At 33.9% G+C, this 16198-nt stretch overlaps 1 protein-coding gene across 1 annotated transcript; it reads left to right on the top strand.

Moving 5' to 3' along the window:
• The first annotated feature begins 350 nt into the window (after positions 1-350).
• LOC121123317 (uncharacterized) lies at positions 351-15880 on the top strand. Its single transcript, XM_040718438.2, has 3 exons — positions 351-594; positions 8573-9636; positions 13548-15880. The coding sequence occupies exons 1-3, from the start codon at positions 540-542 to the stop codon at positions 14553-14555; spliced, it is 2127 nt and encodes a 708-aa protein (XP_040574372.1). The 5' UTR covers positions 351-539; the 3' UTR covers positions 14556-15880.
• The last annotated feature ends 318 nt before the right edge of the window (positions 15881-16198 follow it).

Genomic DNA, 16198 nt, shown 5'->3' with positions numbered 1-16198 from the left:
CCGTTCATCTTTGTATATATATATATATGAGTTGAGTGTGTCATACGGAGAGTAGAAAGATGATGACAAAAGTGGGATGAATATTGACAGCAAGTATGAAGGAGACTCTTCCTATGTCGAAGATATCTCCATTCATCAATTACGGAGAGTTACCGACAGTACCTTTGGCATTCTCCAAATATTTGTATTTTGATAGATTTATAATATAATATAATATAATATGTTTTACAAGGGTTTTAGAGACACTCATTGCCACCCCAGCCCAAAATGGCAATGAAAGAAAGGTCCAAAAAAAGGGAACCAAAAGAGGGGGGAATTCGGTAATTTTTGTTTTGTTTTTTTGCTCACTCGCTCTTAGAAAGCAGGCGCGCGTATTTATTTAAAAAAATCAAAAAACCAACTTGAAAAAGTCCCTTAAAAAAAAAGTAGACGTAGAACCATTGACTCTATCATTTACAACATCAGTCCTGTTTCGTTCTTCTCCTTGATAGACGAAGAAGATTGGAAAGAAGAAGACGAAGAAGACGAACATAACGACGATGGGACGACGAAAGCAGTTTCGACCTAAGAAGGCTGAAAATTCAAATGACTCAGGTCAGAGTTGGTGCTGTTTTTTTTTATTTACGTGACATCTTTTTATTTTTCCTTAAAGTTTTTGTGGTGGATTCTTTTTATTTTTCTTCCCCCCTCGCAGGAGGAATGACAGGTTGATTTATCGCTTTTTAAAGTGTCAAGATAGAGAATAAGAAAAAAAAAAAACACGTTCCCCCCTAAAAACAGGGCACACAATGACAGGTCTTGATTTATTCACTCATACCTTTAGCAACAGTTGTTTAAAGGTAGAAAACACAGATGAAAAGTTATATAAAGTTCCGAAGAGATTTCGAAACAAAAATGCCTCACAAATTAACAATGTTTCTCGAGAAAGAAGCGGGAATCAGTTGATTATTACTGAAAGATACCACGAGGATACTTCATAAACACACAAATATACAGTGAATTCTGTGTTCAGCTGTCGATGTGTCTGCCCCCCCCCATCCGTGTTCTGAAGGTTTTGGTTGAATTAAAATTAGCTCTTTTTAAGGTACTATGAAAACTTATGGACAACAATTGAAAAATATGTCATTGAGTCTCCCCCCCCTGGTTCCTTTTTGAAGGAGAGGTTGCGGGATACAATCCAGGAAGTGATAGGATACCTCTCAATGTATTTAGAATGCTATTTAACAAAAAAAAAGTTCAAATACAAATTTGTGCATCATTCCCCTCAATTGCTTTTTAAAACAAAAAATGCCGTAGTTTGACAAATTAACAATACTTTTTGTGGAAGGAAAAGGGAATTATCCACTAAATGATACCCTTTATAGCTATAACTATTTATATCTATATAAAATAAGGGAAATCACCATCCATTGTTGTACCAAAAAAGAACAAAAAAAAAAAAAAAAAGAGATGAAGATAATAATATTAAGAAATGTAATTCCAATTCTTTTTTGTTAAAAAGTAGACTTTTTTTTCTTTTCTTTTCTTTAGAAATATTATTAAAACTTTATAATATATAAACTGTAAGCAAATGAAAATTATAGCGTTGCTAGTCGTGTCTTTTTGTATGTATACCATATATATTTAAAGAACCACCTCAAGGGCTTGATTGCCAAGAAAGTAATTCATATATGATAAAAAGAAGAGCACACAAAAGATGAAACTTCTTCATTATATCTTATAGGTAGGATATCATTCGGGGGCTTCATTTTGTGTGACGACATCTGGTTTTATTCTTTCTCTCTCTTACTATACTTATTATAGAGATGTTATATATTACCTCCCCCCCCCTTTTCCCTGTTCCTTCCTTGTCGACAGAACATTTAAAACAATAAAGATAACAAAAATATGCTTCGTTCTTATTTATAAATTCAAAGAGCGAAACTCTCCCCCCCTTTTTCCCTATTTCTTTTAAAATTATGAATAAACTTTTCTGCAGTTTTTATTTTTATATATTGTACATATTTCTACTGTTGAAAGTCAAATACAATATATAAGGTCAAAAAGGAAAAAAAAGGATGGGGAAAAAAAAAAAGGAAGAACAGTTCAGTTTCATTTTTTTTGTAGTAAGAATCTTGACTCGCATACTAGAGGGGATGCATATACTATAGAGGGGGAGGTTTATTTTATTGCTTTTTAAACTCCACTCTTGGGACAAATTCGCATTTCCCTTCCTTGCTTCCTACCCTTTCCTTAGTCATAGAATGGATCTATTAAGAGAGTGTATAAAATAAATAGATCCATGGACAAAAACGGCTTTTACAGCTCAAATAGAGACTTCTTTAAATGTTAATTAAGGGACTTTTTATTTCCAAAGAATGATTCATGGAGTTACAATTGTACTAGTTGCAACAGTTTATAATTACACTATTTCCACCAAAGTAATCTATAAGCGAGGAAATAAGATTACGATGTATACCATGAGCTAGCATCTTTGTAGAGCGTTTTTACAGCTATATGTCTGCTATATTTAGCCATTAAATATTTCTTATGTGGATTACTATTTTTTATTTGTAACTATTAGCGTCGTTTTTTTGCTCAGTGTTTATCTACAAACAAGTGGTTGTAGATCTCTATAAATTACTTTTTAAAGACCCAACAAAGTATATATTATGTTTTCAGCAGTAAAATGTTGATAAGGTTAATATATTGATCATCTAAAAGAATATTTAATTATTAACTTCACAGTCTTTATTACACCTTTTTCATGGATTTTTTGACAGTTACAACTGGGACATTCTGCTTATTCAAGTTGGAAGACACATATACCGATATATCCAATCCTCATGGACTAAGATTTTTAAACTTTAAATATCCTTTTTGCCTAAGTTTGAGGAAATCCCCTTCAAAATAGTGTATTTTTTCTATGACGTATATATCTGGGCAAAGTAATTAATATTTTTGATTGGCTCATTACACAAACATTTATCAACTGGATAGACCAGGAATATGACAACCTTTTAAATACATATTTATTTCAAATTTTTCCCAAATCTAATTTTGATGTCCAAATTTCTTCAAAAAAGGTCAATTTGGCAACTCTATTCAGGTGTGTCCAAAGGATTATATTTATTCGTTACGGTGTTTTGTTTTGTTCTTTTAATTGTTTTTGAGAAAATAAATTTATCTCTGATTTCTCATTGAATTCCCTCCCCCCCAACCCATAATATTTCAAAAATCCCTATATTTGGGGAGGGCTACAGCCCCTCCACTACATATTATGCGTGTTAACGCGTTCTGATGATATCGTGACAATTTTGTAAAAAGTACTACTTGAAGTGAAAATGAGTAGGTGGGTGCACTTAAACATTAAGGGGCCATGTACATCCCTGGGATAGGCCCATAATTTCTTTAACATATGCTAGTTTTGAATTCGAACTTTAAAATATTGCGTTGAGTTGTTTTATTTTTTGAGGATTTCTAAATTTTGAATAAATCAAGAAACTCTTTTTCTGTAGAGAAAGCACCCTCAGTTACGTCTTGTTTTGCTGTCCATTGGAGTAGTGATTCTATAAATTTTTCAAATCATTACTTAAGTTCAAGTAGGGTCAACATTTCCTTAAAAAAATTCGGGTGAGTTCACGTAAATTTTCAGATAAAATCCTCAATTTTAATAAAGTTGATGATTTTATTCCAATTAGAGTAATGCTCAAATATAATACTCCCTCCAGTCGTCTTTGATACTTATACAAGTTCCATTATATGAAAGAAAAGTTACCATGTGATCCTACGAAATATTATGATCTTTCTTGGGTCATGAAGGTCCCCAACGCTACCTAGTAGCTGAATGAATGCTCCCTTTAAGGAGCAGATCTCTTGTATCAAAATCAATTTCCTGAATTTTGTACAAAAAATTAAGGAAAGGAGATATTCTTATTGATTATGATGATACTTTAAATATACAGGATTTAACAACAAAATCCGTGTTTTTTGTATCTATTTACTTTAAATTAAAATAAAATGGTCATATTTAAAGATATATTCCTAAAACAAAGAACTGAGCAGTATATGCAATCATTAAGAATATATTTTACATATATGTACATCACACTGCACAATTTCGTCATCATATATGCCAGTAAAATCCGGAAATCTGAGGGGGGCGAATTTCGTTGCTAAATCCTTTATATAGATCCACACCTTTCTTCCACATATTTGAGTCCAGTTTAGCTATAAATTTAAATTTGTGGGATAAATGTAGATACTCAATAACTTCAGCTATAGTTTAAAGCCTGTATTTGATTTGAGAGACTAATATTGGCCCCGATATGGATTCTTTTAACTTTAAAATCCATCAAATTTTCATACTTTTATTGAGGAGATCAATTTGGGATAGTTTAAATGCCATTTGCGGCACACTTAAAGTGTTTAAAAGAATAGTTTGTGTATGGAAATTATGATACATTCTCGAAAAATACAAATCGAATGATTCCAGATTGTTTTTGTGTTGAATGGCCATATATGATATATGTATATTCAAATCCCTTCCTTCCATGGAATGATGACTCATGACAGATAATATCTGGTTCTTCTACTGAGTTATTCAACATCATTCAATCAAATCATTCTCGATGGATGGATAAATAGACGGAATGGATGTTATTCACATAAAAAAAGACATTCAAAAGGATTCAACCTGGAAGGCTTTTTCTACAACTAGTAGTTATTTCTATCTCCCTTCCTTCGTTCGTTTCTTCCCCCTCCAGTTCTTTTGATTATTATTATTTTATACGATATATTTTTACGACCATTTTATTCCAACATACTCTTTCATACAAATTGGCCTTTTTGCTCCTATTACAACATACTTTATATAATATACATAGATATAAAAAGAGATCTTCATGTGAGCTCCTATGGTATTCAAATGAAAAATACCGAGTGGTCCATTCAAATCTGAGCAACTTTGAATTTTATCTTCAACAAGATATAATTCATTACTTAACAATAGAATTTAAACAAAATCAATACTACAAATAAATGTGGGTCTGAGATATCTTAATCATTAATGTAGCCGCCCTTAGCGGCAATGAGGGCTTCCAGGAGGTGGTGGAAGGCCTGGTACCCGTTCTGGATGTAGTCCTCTGCTATAACATTCTGGAATTGGCTGACAGTGTCTTTGGATGCCTCGGCGTATGGATGACGGACACTGCAGGCCTTCTCTCGATATGCGCCCAAAAAGTGAAGCCAAAGGGGCTGACGTCAAGGGTCTAGAGGGCTGAAAGTATCAAAAAGACTTCAAAAGAACTCCATAGAGTTTAAAAGTCATTGATGGTGTCAAAAACTTCTCCTTCGGATCAAGTTTGCCCTTATTGACAGAGCCCGTCTTCCCCTCTAACGTTTCGGACTTGCTGACGGAGTAGACGTTGGTCCAGGAGACTCCGAACTGCACGGAGTGCGCGAATGGAATTGTCAATCATGTTCAAATGTCCTTTCCTCGATTTGTACGTAACCTGGAGAGCTCAAGTTTGTTTTATTTTGTAACTAACAGCTTATGCTTTAATATTTTTGAAATATGAATTAATTTCAATGACTCACCTGTTATTAATCATTGAATAGGTAATTGTTCATATATCAATGGATCACCCGGTATATGTACATAAAATATCCTACAAAACAAGTCCTACTCTATTATTATTTTGATTTATCTGACTGGATGTTGTTATTCTTGCCACGCCTTCACATCCCTTACTTAAAATTGTCCTTGTTTTCGTTTAATTCTTATTCTACTGTTGTGAATCTCTCAAAAAAAAAAATGCGCAAAATGATATTATCATTGCTTTTAAAAAAAATAAAAAATTGTAATAAAAAAATAGGGAATTTAAAAAAATTATAATTGTTTTTCTTCTTCATCTCTCAGTTGTACATTAATGTACAATATACAGAAGTACAAGGAGAGATAGTAACGCAGTATATCGAATTTGAATATTATCTTCCCGCCTTCCCCCTTTTTTCTTTTACTCCCACGTAGTTGTCGTAGTTGTTTTTCTTCTTTTCTGTTTTTGGTGATGAGTTGGTACAGTTTACTTAGTTTTATGTACATATTACATCTTTTATTTTCTGGTTGTTTTTAGAAATGGATGTATGTACATTGATACGCATACATGATGTAAAAAGCAATTTTCATGTATGGCCCATTAAAAATTGATGCTCAATGACCCTTGCTTTTTTTATCTCCCTTTCTCTCTCTTCATTTAATGTCTACAACAATCTACATACAGAGGCGTCCGCAGGATTTTATATATATTTATATCTATACATTGTATATAAATATCTTTTTTTTTTTTTTGGGGGATTGGTTTTAGGAATTTTTTTGAAAAAAAATCCAAAAATTAATCGTGTTTGCATTAAAAAAAAAAATTATAGCTTTTGACAAAATATTTCAAAAGTTAAAGTTTGTGGAGAGAAAATTCAAAATTAAATTTCCGGTATTAAATTTTTTGGAAAAAAAAAATCAAAGTTTAATTTACAATATCAAAATTTTGCGAAAAAAAATTCAAAAATCCATATCTATTAACAAAAAAATGGGGTTTTCGCAAAACATTCCAAAAATCCACACCTGATAACAAAAAAAAAATGTTTTTGGATTTTTTTTTTTAAAAATCCACATCTGTGACCAAAATATGTGTACAATGTCTCTAATGTCTACAATAATCAACCTACAGGGCCATCTGTAAGATTATATTTTGTGGCAGTTTGGTTTTTTGAATTTTTTTGAAAAAAAAGTTACAAAAATTAAAAAAATTCAATTTAAAAAAAAAATGTATTTGAAAAGGAAATTTTAGGAAAAACAAATCAAAATTTAATTTGCCAATATTAAATAATTCAAAATTAATTTCAAATATGAAATATTTCGAATAAATAAATCAAAATTTAATTTTTTTTGCAAAATATTTAATAAATCCTGCGCTTTTATCAAAAAATTAAATTTAAAATTAAAAAAAAAATCCAAAACTTCACAGTTGTTCTAATACATATCTAAAATTTAAATTTCAAATATCAAATTTTTTGGAAGAGAATTGACGAATAAATTTCCTATTTATTAAGTTTTATATTAAAAAGGGTTGATCTTATCTTGTGGTACATATTTTTTTTTTTTTTCATTTTTTGTGAAGACATTTATTTATGAAAATTAGCTGAAAATAGTTTTTGGTACAACTTTTATTCAATATGTGAGCCCTTTAGTCTAATAATTGCCTCAATACGTGGCCAAAATTTCTTTCAGACTATGTAGTCAGACTCGAGATAGTCCACTCCTTCTTGGTGGAAACCTCAAGAGACTGGATACTCCTGTTTGGAACACCACACATACTCTCCCCCTTGGACGCCAAATGGTTAACGTCTTTAGAGTAGGGCGGCCACATGTTGAGGTTACCAAAAGTCCGGAAAGCTGTCTCTCAGGAAGGCCTGGTTCTTATTGGAACCCTGGTTCGGAGCTCTGTCTCGAGTAGAAACAAAATTGTGCACGAACTTTTCTCTGCACCTAAGTAACACTTTCTTATCCAGAAGTTTGATGAAAGCATCAGCATTGAGCTTTCTCTCAACAAAAATGGGGGTGGGGGGAGACTTTTTTTTGGCCTCAAGAGAATTTAGAATCTTCTTTGCTCTTGCCAACCATCTCAGCTTGCTCTGTTCAGATATATAGATGCCTTGTTGAGGTCCTCCATGATTTTGGACCAATCGGATTTCAAAGAAAATAATAATCATTGTAGCTTTAGAAAATATATAAATAAATCCTGTTCATGTTTCCAAATATAAAAAAAACAACTCCCAAACTAAAAAATGCTTAGCATTTACAATAACACTCAGAAACGCTCCTCCAATCCCCTGCTTTGAAGTACCATATAAAGAATTACATCATTTTTAGTCAGATGATGGAAGACGATTATTAAGTGACCACGTGACAACCTGACTATGTACATAGAACATCTCATGATTTTCCGGTAGTTTGAGTCCTACTTTACTTAGGGCCATTATTGTTATTATTATTTCTTTTCATATAAATCCCAACATAATTTATTGAGAGCACTGATTCTCATAGGAACCATTTAACTTCTATTCTTACTTTAAATTACATCTTGTAGGTTAGAATGAAAGAAATTAGAAAATAAATACCATCAATATTATACACACTTCTTTATGGCTATAATTCTTTTTCTCTTTCTATTTTAAAGCTTCTTCTTCTAACTGCTTCTTCTCGTGTGTGTGTGAGTTAAAGAAGAAGAAATCTCTGTTCCAAAAAAAAAAAAAAAAAAAAAAGTCATAAAGAGTATAGATATGAAGTGATATGGAATATATATATATATATATTATTTAGATGACTATCTCATCTTCGTATTAGAAAGGCAATAAAGAAGGAAAAAAAAAAAAAAGGAAAGATCCTTTTCCTTATTTTTTAATGTAAACTTATTTTTAACAAATTCTTATTATAATTTCTTTTTTTTCTTCTCCCTCCATTTTGTTTCATATTATGTATTATACGTATGGAAGGATCTTTGAATATCTATTTATTTGGGTCTTTTTTTCTTTACAGAGGATGGAGGCGGAGTAGGAATAGAGGATCATATCAAGTCCTCAAACAATGGAGGACACTCTTTTTCTCCCTCAATGACACTGACTCCAACCAATACGTCTCCACCACCCAACAATCCTCCTCTAATAAGTCTTCCTCCCCATCACCCAAATCCAACAGCTACATTAGGCATTCTCTCTCCATGGCTGAGTGAGCTAAAAGGCCCTGAAGGCATGGCAGCTCGTCTTTTACAACTTCAAAGACTTGCATTGCAATATAATAATAGCAATGGGAAGTCCTCCTCTCAAATGGATCCCTTGGACCTCTCTTCCAAACTACCATTCCCTTGGAACCTACCAGCCCCACCCCCGCCACCTCAACCCCTCTGGAACCCTGGGTGGTTCCTCAACTCCTCCTCTTCCGCATCTAAGTTAGGGCCTCATTTACGATCCTCTCATCTCAAGTCACAACAGCAACAGCAGACATCTCCTCTAGGAAAAGAAACGTCATCCCCCTCTCCCGTTGGAGGAGGGAATGGGCCCGTTAAAGACATTTTTCGCTGTGTTTGGTGTACAGAGAGCTACTCCACTCTGGATGAACTCACACATCACCTCGTTGAGGCTAAGCATAATACGTCGAATCTTCCCAGATGTGAGTCCCCCATTGTATCCAAGGCTTCTCTTCCACGGAAACTTGTAAGGGGGCAAGATGTATGGTTAGGGAAGGGGCAAGAGCAGACACGGGAGATCCTCAAGTGTATGTGGTGTGGACAAAGCTTCAAAAGTCTTGCAGATCTCACTCTCCATATGCAGGAAACGAAGCATTATACCAAAGTCATTTCCCAGGAGCAAATCACTTCCTGGAAGCAGCAACAGGGAGACCCTACGAGCAACAATACGCGTGGAGCTCCCTCTCCTCCAAAACCTCCTCTCAACTCACCTCCTGTATCCAATAATAATAACTCCGGTAGCAACACCACAAGTAGTGCTCACAACAACAGTAACAATCCCAATGTCGGGGGTAGTCAGTGTCCCAACAGCAGTGTCAATGGCGTTGGAGGACTCGCTGAGATTTTAACTTGCAAGGTAAGTCTATCAAATGGTGAAACTGAATTAGCAAGTATTGCATGTGTTCTAGAGCAGGCATACACGAACCGAGTTGCAAGAATTGTAGAGATAAATTTGAGTTGTAGGAAATAAAGAATACATGTCTCTGGGTACTAGTAGATACTCTGGTAAATTAGCTTGGCATTTTTTTATTTTTTGTCGATGACAATTAGCTCATAGAATGAAAGAGAGGACAGAGATAACAACGGGGCTGTGCAGTCCCACCTCAACAAAACTCGCAACTCTTTGGCTACACTTAGAGCTGTGAGAAATGTTGAGACAGACTTGTATTTAAGGAAAGATAGAAAAAAACACCATTTGGTCGAAGTAGATATATTGATCACTTGTTTACAGAGGGGTCCATTAATATCAGAACACTGGGAATTTTAAAATTCAATAGGCAATAATTTTTTAATTAACTATAGAATCTCCACAAAATGAATGCTATAGATATATGTGTGTCTGAGCTCTCTTAATCATTAATAAAGTCCCCCTGAGAAGAGGCAATTATGGCTTCCAGGGGAAGGTAGAAAGGCCTAGCACCTACTGCAGATGTTATCATCTGTTATGGCGTCCCAGTGATGGTTGACAGTGGCTTTGAGAGCCTCAGTGCTTGAATGATGGACACTTTGGGTGCATGTCAAGGGGGTTGGCATTTGGGATGTTGGTTAAAATGTCAAAAAAGAATACAAAAGAACTCAAAAGTCTATTGCAACGGAGGAGATGGGTTTCTTTTATTGCTGGTCTCAAAAGTGGCTGTTTCCACTCACTTTTTTTTAAAGCTACTGGATACTCGGGTGTGAAACCCGGAGATCTCTTGCATTGTCCCTCATGAACTTGAGGGGTAGCCCACGGCTATTTTCTTTAACTCCTTCGTGTTCAGTTTGACTTTTTTGACAGAGCCCTTCTTCCTCTCTAATGTTTGGGACTTGCTGACAGCGTAGACGGTGGTCCTGGAGACGCCTGACTACTTGGACTGCGCGAATGAAAAGTCGTGTATCGCGTTTAAGTGTCATTTTCTCGAGTTGTACATACGCTGGACAGCTCAGGTTGGTTTTGTTTTGTAACTAATTGCTGATGTTTTAAAATATCGAAAAGAGAATTAATTTCAATCCCTATAACTCCATTCATTATTGAATTAGTAAGAGTTCAGATTTCAATGGACTGTAGAGTATTTATTATTTATTGCTAAAAAACATTAGCTCATATGAGGATAGAAAAATCAGATAACTATAGCGGGGGTGCTTCCTCACCTCACAACAAAACTTGCAACTATGTGTGTATGCCTTCATAGAAGAAGAATTTGTTCTATGATAAGGAACAAAAAACCATTTATGGCCTTTTAAAAATTAACATAAATGGGTTTAGTTTTATTTTAAGAGAATTTTATTTGTTTGCTCTTCCCATCTTTTATTTTTATATCCGACATATAATAAGAAAAGATTTTTTATTTTATTTTCATGTACATAAATGTATATCTCTATAAGGTTCTATAAAGCTACGTCATTTTTTATTATTATTATTATTGTATTTTACGGGAACTGAGTTATTATCACCTGGGTAGCTCGTAGGTCTACCTACCATTCTTCCAAGTCCCACCCTCATTCTCTCTACATAAAGGTAGTTTTTCACATACATACGTGTTGGGTTTCGGTCTGAAAATCCTAGACCATTATATTTTTTGTTGAACCAAACTGTTCGGTCCAACAAAAAGGCTTGACCTGGACCGGTTTCATATAAGAATTTGCTTTAGATCGGTACAAAGGAAAAATTCGGTCTAGACCGATTTTAACGATAAATTATTTATAACATGACATCATATTTATTTCAAGTACAATGACGTTAGTCGAAGTTTAAATAGAGATAACTTGGATTAATTTTGATCCACGCGTCTCTTATATGTACTCAGTATTTGTTCTAGAGCTTGTCGTCTACTTTTGATAATTTTTTGAAAAAAATGAATGACAGTTGATTTAGAAAAACCAAAGGGTTTCTCATAATATATGAGAACGAAAAAATAAATCCATAAATTAAGACCAGAAAAAAATCCCTCTATAAAGTGAGACCGAATCAAAATCAAGTCCACTGTCTGAGACTGGGGTCTGGGCCAAAAAAATCGGGCTAAATTGCTCTAGAAAAATCACTTAAGACCGAACTGAAAAAAAAAAAATCGGTGCTTTTGCCTGTAACTATTTTACCCCAAGGAGATTTCACCTGAATATAAATAAATGATATTGTTACGTCATTACTATTTATATTTAATTTGAATTGATGCTCCCTCTGAACTTTTAAATCAAAATATCTAAAGTTTATTATTAATGTATAACTAAACAGTAACTGGTTGTTGACTGTTTGAATAGTAAAAGTATTTTGCTTCAAAATTTTATACCATACTATCAAAATCTCACTATGTAATGAGTTCGAACCAGAGACAAATAAGTAATATACTAATATATATATATAAAACACGACAGAAATTCAAATGGCAGATATTTCATTAATTTCTAGCGTCTCCGTTCTCAACACTCATTTTGTATAAATGAATTTAAGCCAAAAAAGGAATTTATCTTTGAGCACAGAATGCAAAACTGATCATAGTTTTCCTTTCAGTCTTCTGAATTCGAAAATATCTGGGGTTATAGTAATTCAGGACTATTATCGTTCAGAGTCATTTTTATCATTAAAACATTCCCCAAATTATAAGTAAGATTAAAAAAACATATTTAAAAGTGTTTTTACTGATTCCTTGTCATGTTATGAACTCGATATATTTGCATTTTTAGTCTTCTTCAGACCCTTATAACTTATTCATAATACATAGTGATAAGGATTATCCTAGCTTATATTATAGAAAAATATTCAATGTGTAATTAAAAAAAGATCTATTTAAAAAATATGCATCTCCAAGGATTTGTATTCCATTTTGTATTTTTTAAGTCATTCCATTTTGAAATAGTAAATTATCTACAGAGCGTGAATGGATTGCTTTATTGTTTAGATCCTAGTATGTCATTCACAAGGAAAGAGTACATTCTACCCCCTTATGAGGTCTGGTAGTTTTACTCTGATGAACTTTCCTCCAGTCGTCCCTCGTGGAATTTGGAATATGAATTCGAACACCTCTTGAGACGGATGATCAAGTTAAAAATATTTTCCTTCAATTGCCTGTATCTTCCTTTTAAGAGGGATGCCGTCATGAAATTCTCATTGAAATTTGAAAAAAATACGATGATAATGTTGACTATTTGCTGGTTCACTCCAATACAAATAGAATCACTACAAAATGGAACAAAGATCCTTGAAGATGTATATTTTTTAAATAGATCTCTTTAAATTATACATTGAATATTTTTCAATGATATTTCTCATTACTATCTATTATGAATAACTTATAAGGCCCTATAGAAAAGTGTCATTTTTCAGGCTAAAAATGGAAATATATTGAGTTTAGAACAAGATACCGAATCACTAAAACCACTTTTTAATGATAAAAAAATATTTATACATACATTATGACCAGCTGTTAATTATGACTCAACCTTTGAGTGCCTCCCTACAGCCTACCACCTCTTCTTTTGACTCATTTGGATCATAACGAAGTGGAAATATCTGCTCTAATAACAATAATTCAATGTTTTTTAAAAGTAATATTAATAATAACATATTTAGATCTTTAAAATCAACCTCATTGTCAATCAAAAATAATGACGTGTACATGTAAATTATTTATGGCGAAATATCCTTCATACAACACAGTTTGAAAAAAAAATAAAATGTCCTGAGGTTAAATAGTTTAAGCCATTGTTAACCTTTGTACGCGTCCGATCTATGTGAAAACCCATCTTACAACTTATATCAAAATCAAATTATGAATACATATTTATTTACAGGTGTGCGATGAGCCTTGCTCCTCCCTCAAAGAGCTCACATCCCACATGGCCCGGAATAATCACTACAAGTCAGAACCTCGGGTTCCATCAAAGAGACTCCGCGATTCCTCTTCACCTCCACCCACCCTCGTTCTCAAAGAAAAACGCAAGAAATCCCTTCCAGTACGAAAACTCTTGGAACTGGAACGAATCAAATCCGATCCCATTTCCTCTTCTCCCACCTCTTCCACAACGAGCTCATCCTCCAACTCCTGTTCACCTCCTAAAAAGAGTCGTCTCCCTCACTCGGAGGAGGAGAATAATAGTGGGAGCATTTTGGGATCGTTGGAGCAAATGGTGGAAACGAGCTTCAAGTCGACAGGAGGGGGGTGTATCAATAATAAGAAAGGTAGCAGCGGGATGGTTGGGAGCTCTGGAGGTCTTCTTTCGCGACTCGGAATCGACGAAGAAAAGAGTGAAGATGAGTCGGTTCATTTTCTGAGCAGCTCCAAGGGCTATCCCAAGTTTCTTTCCTCTTTTCTGAACAACAATAACCATCACAATACAAATAACAATAACATGATCAATAGTCTTCGATCCAACTCCTCTGCCTCCCTCGAGGAGAGCCTCCTCTCCTACAAAAAGATTCATCATTTCAACGACGAAAGGTTGAGTTCCTCTTCCTCTTCGTCTTCACCTCTTCCACTTCGCTGTTCTCTCTGTTCAGACGAATTTGGGGATAAAGAGAATTTTGCAGATCACTTTGAGCGGAAACATGCAAACTTTATGCTCAACTCTCTTGCAGCCAAAGGAGGAGCAGCCGCGGGGTCCTTCCTATCATTCGACTCATCACATAATCTCCCACCTCACCCACCTGTTTCGGCCTACAACTCTACTACACCTACAAGCATCAGCAGTAACAACAACAACTCTGGCAGCAATGCCGGCTCTGTAGCCGTAAACGAAGAGTCCTCAGAGTCGAAATTTCTGAAATACTCGGAACTGGCAAAACAACTCTCTGGAAGATAAAAGAGACTCTCCGCACAACGTCATCTCCCTACAATTTAAAAATCCACTCACATATTTAATTATATATTTAATTGTTGTGTGCAAGTCTGGGGCTTGATCAAGTTGCAATTTGTATTTGTAAAAGAAATGAGAGCATCCATGAACATGAGTTGCTCATTAAAAAAACTGTCGTTGTAAGCAATGAAATAAAAGAAAGTACCGAAAGGCAGATGTTTGTAGATTATAAGGGAAACATTTTCCCTCACCAGATGTCGCTTGTAATATGCTGGTACAAATTATGTTATTAATTTATCATTTCCCCTTATGACGTATGCAATTTCAGAGGCGTCGGTTGCCCTCCCCCCGAGATATAATCCGGCAGACACGTGTATAAGCTGCGATATCTGTACAAATATTGCAGCTTGTCTTAATTATATAATATAATTGCCTGTGCAAATTGTTCAACTTGTAATTTGTATAATCTAATTAATCAATTTTTTTTCGTAAATATATTAATATTTGAAGTTTTTTTTTTTTTTTTAAATTTTTGACATTTTGTTTGAATTTTTTTCGAAAAATTTAATATTTGTAAATTAATTTTCGATTTTTTTTTTGAAAAATTAATATTTAATGAATATATGTATGAAGATTTTTGAAATTTTTTTGCGAAAAAATTTAATTTTCTCATTATTTTTCTAATTATTTTTCAAAAATGTTAATTTTTGCCCAGCCCCCCTTAATCCTACAAACCCCCTCCTAAATTCCTTCATTTAGAATCTTTCATCTATTTCATATGGTTGCAACTTGAGCAACTGTCTTATACAAGTTACAACTTGTACAAAACTGCAACTTGTACGCAACATACATAAATATTTATCCCATATATATTATATTCATCTAACATGAAATAAGTCATGAAACCCTGACTTATTGACTAATATTATATTAAAGAACACATTCCTTTGCAACCTGCGCCCCTTTCCCCTGCCTCTGTTTCAAGTCTACTACAGGAATTTGCATGAGCAGCAAATCCCCAATCAACCAACTCTCACTAATATTTTTTTATATATACAACCATATATAATATATTATATATCCCGTTACCAAAATCCATAATCCCTACATTACTTACAATATATTTATAATTACGATGCTCCGCATGAATTTCTCTAAATACATATAAACTTTTTAGGTTGTCAAATCTCTTATTATTATTAATAATATTATGTAATTAATATACTTACAAGATTGTCTTTTATTCGTTACTTGTTTACTCACTTTAATTATTTGTTTGTTCTGTTTAATATGAATAAGAATATTATTAGTAAATCATATTACTCCTAAAATACGCCACAATCTTCAAGGACTCCTCCGTTTTCCGGTTGCTACACTTTGCCTTCCTCCTCCACAAAGACATTTTGTACGTCAGAGGACAATCAAAGCACCAAAGGCAAAGTGAAAGCTATTTCAGGCCATTTTAAGCATGCTACAAGTAGTTTTTTTTGTCGGTCCTTATTTAAGACGGAAGACGGTAGTCCCGTCTGGTACAGTCCTGCAAATCAGTCCTAAAAATTGTCAAGTCCTGCCCTTGACGACGTCACATAACTATATTTCGTATTTATTGAATCAGTTCTAGTCATGACAGTCCGAAGGAGACTGGACCG

Source organism: Lepeophtheirus salmonis, chromosome 8 (assembly GCF_016086655.4).
Source record: "Lepeophtheirus salmonis chromosome 8, UVic_Lsal_1.4, whole genome shotgun sequence".
NCBI classification, from domain to species: domain Eukaryota; kingdom Metazoa; phylum Arthropoda; class Copepoda; order Siphonostomatoida; family Caligidae; genus Lepeophtheirus; species Lepeophtheirus salmonis.
The sequence above is the reverse complement of the archived record's forward strand: the minus strand, read 5'-3'. Positions and strand labels throughout refer to the sequence as shown.

What these genes read in the sequence shown, in the direction of transcription:
- LOC121123317 (XM_040718438.2), top strand. Translation starts at nt 540, where the DNA reads ATGGGACGACGAAAGCAGTTTCGACCTAAGAAGGCTGAAAATTCAAAT. An exon ending in TGAAAATTCAAATGACTCAG is followed by an intron (nt 595 to 8,572) that starts GTCAGAGTTGGT and finishes TTTTCTTTACAG; the next exon opens with AGGATGGAGGCGGAGTAGGA. An exon ending in CTGAGATTTTAACTTGCAAG is followed by an intron (nt 9,637 to 13,547) that starts GTAAGTCTATCA and finishes ATTTATTTACAG; the next exon opens with GTGTGCGATGAGCCTTGCTC.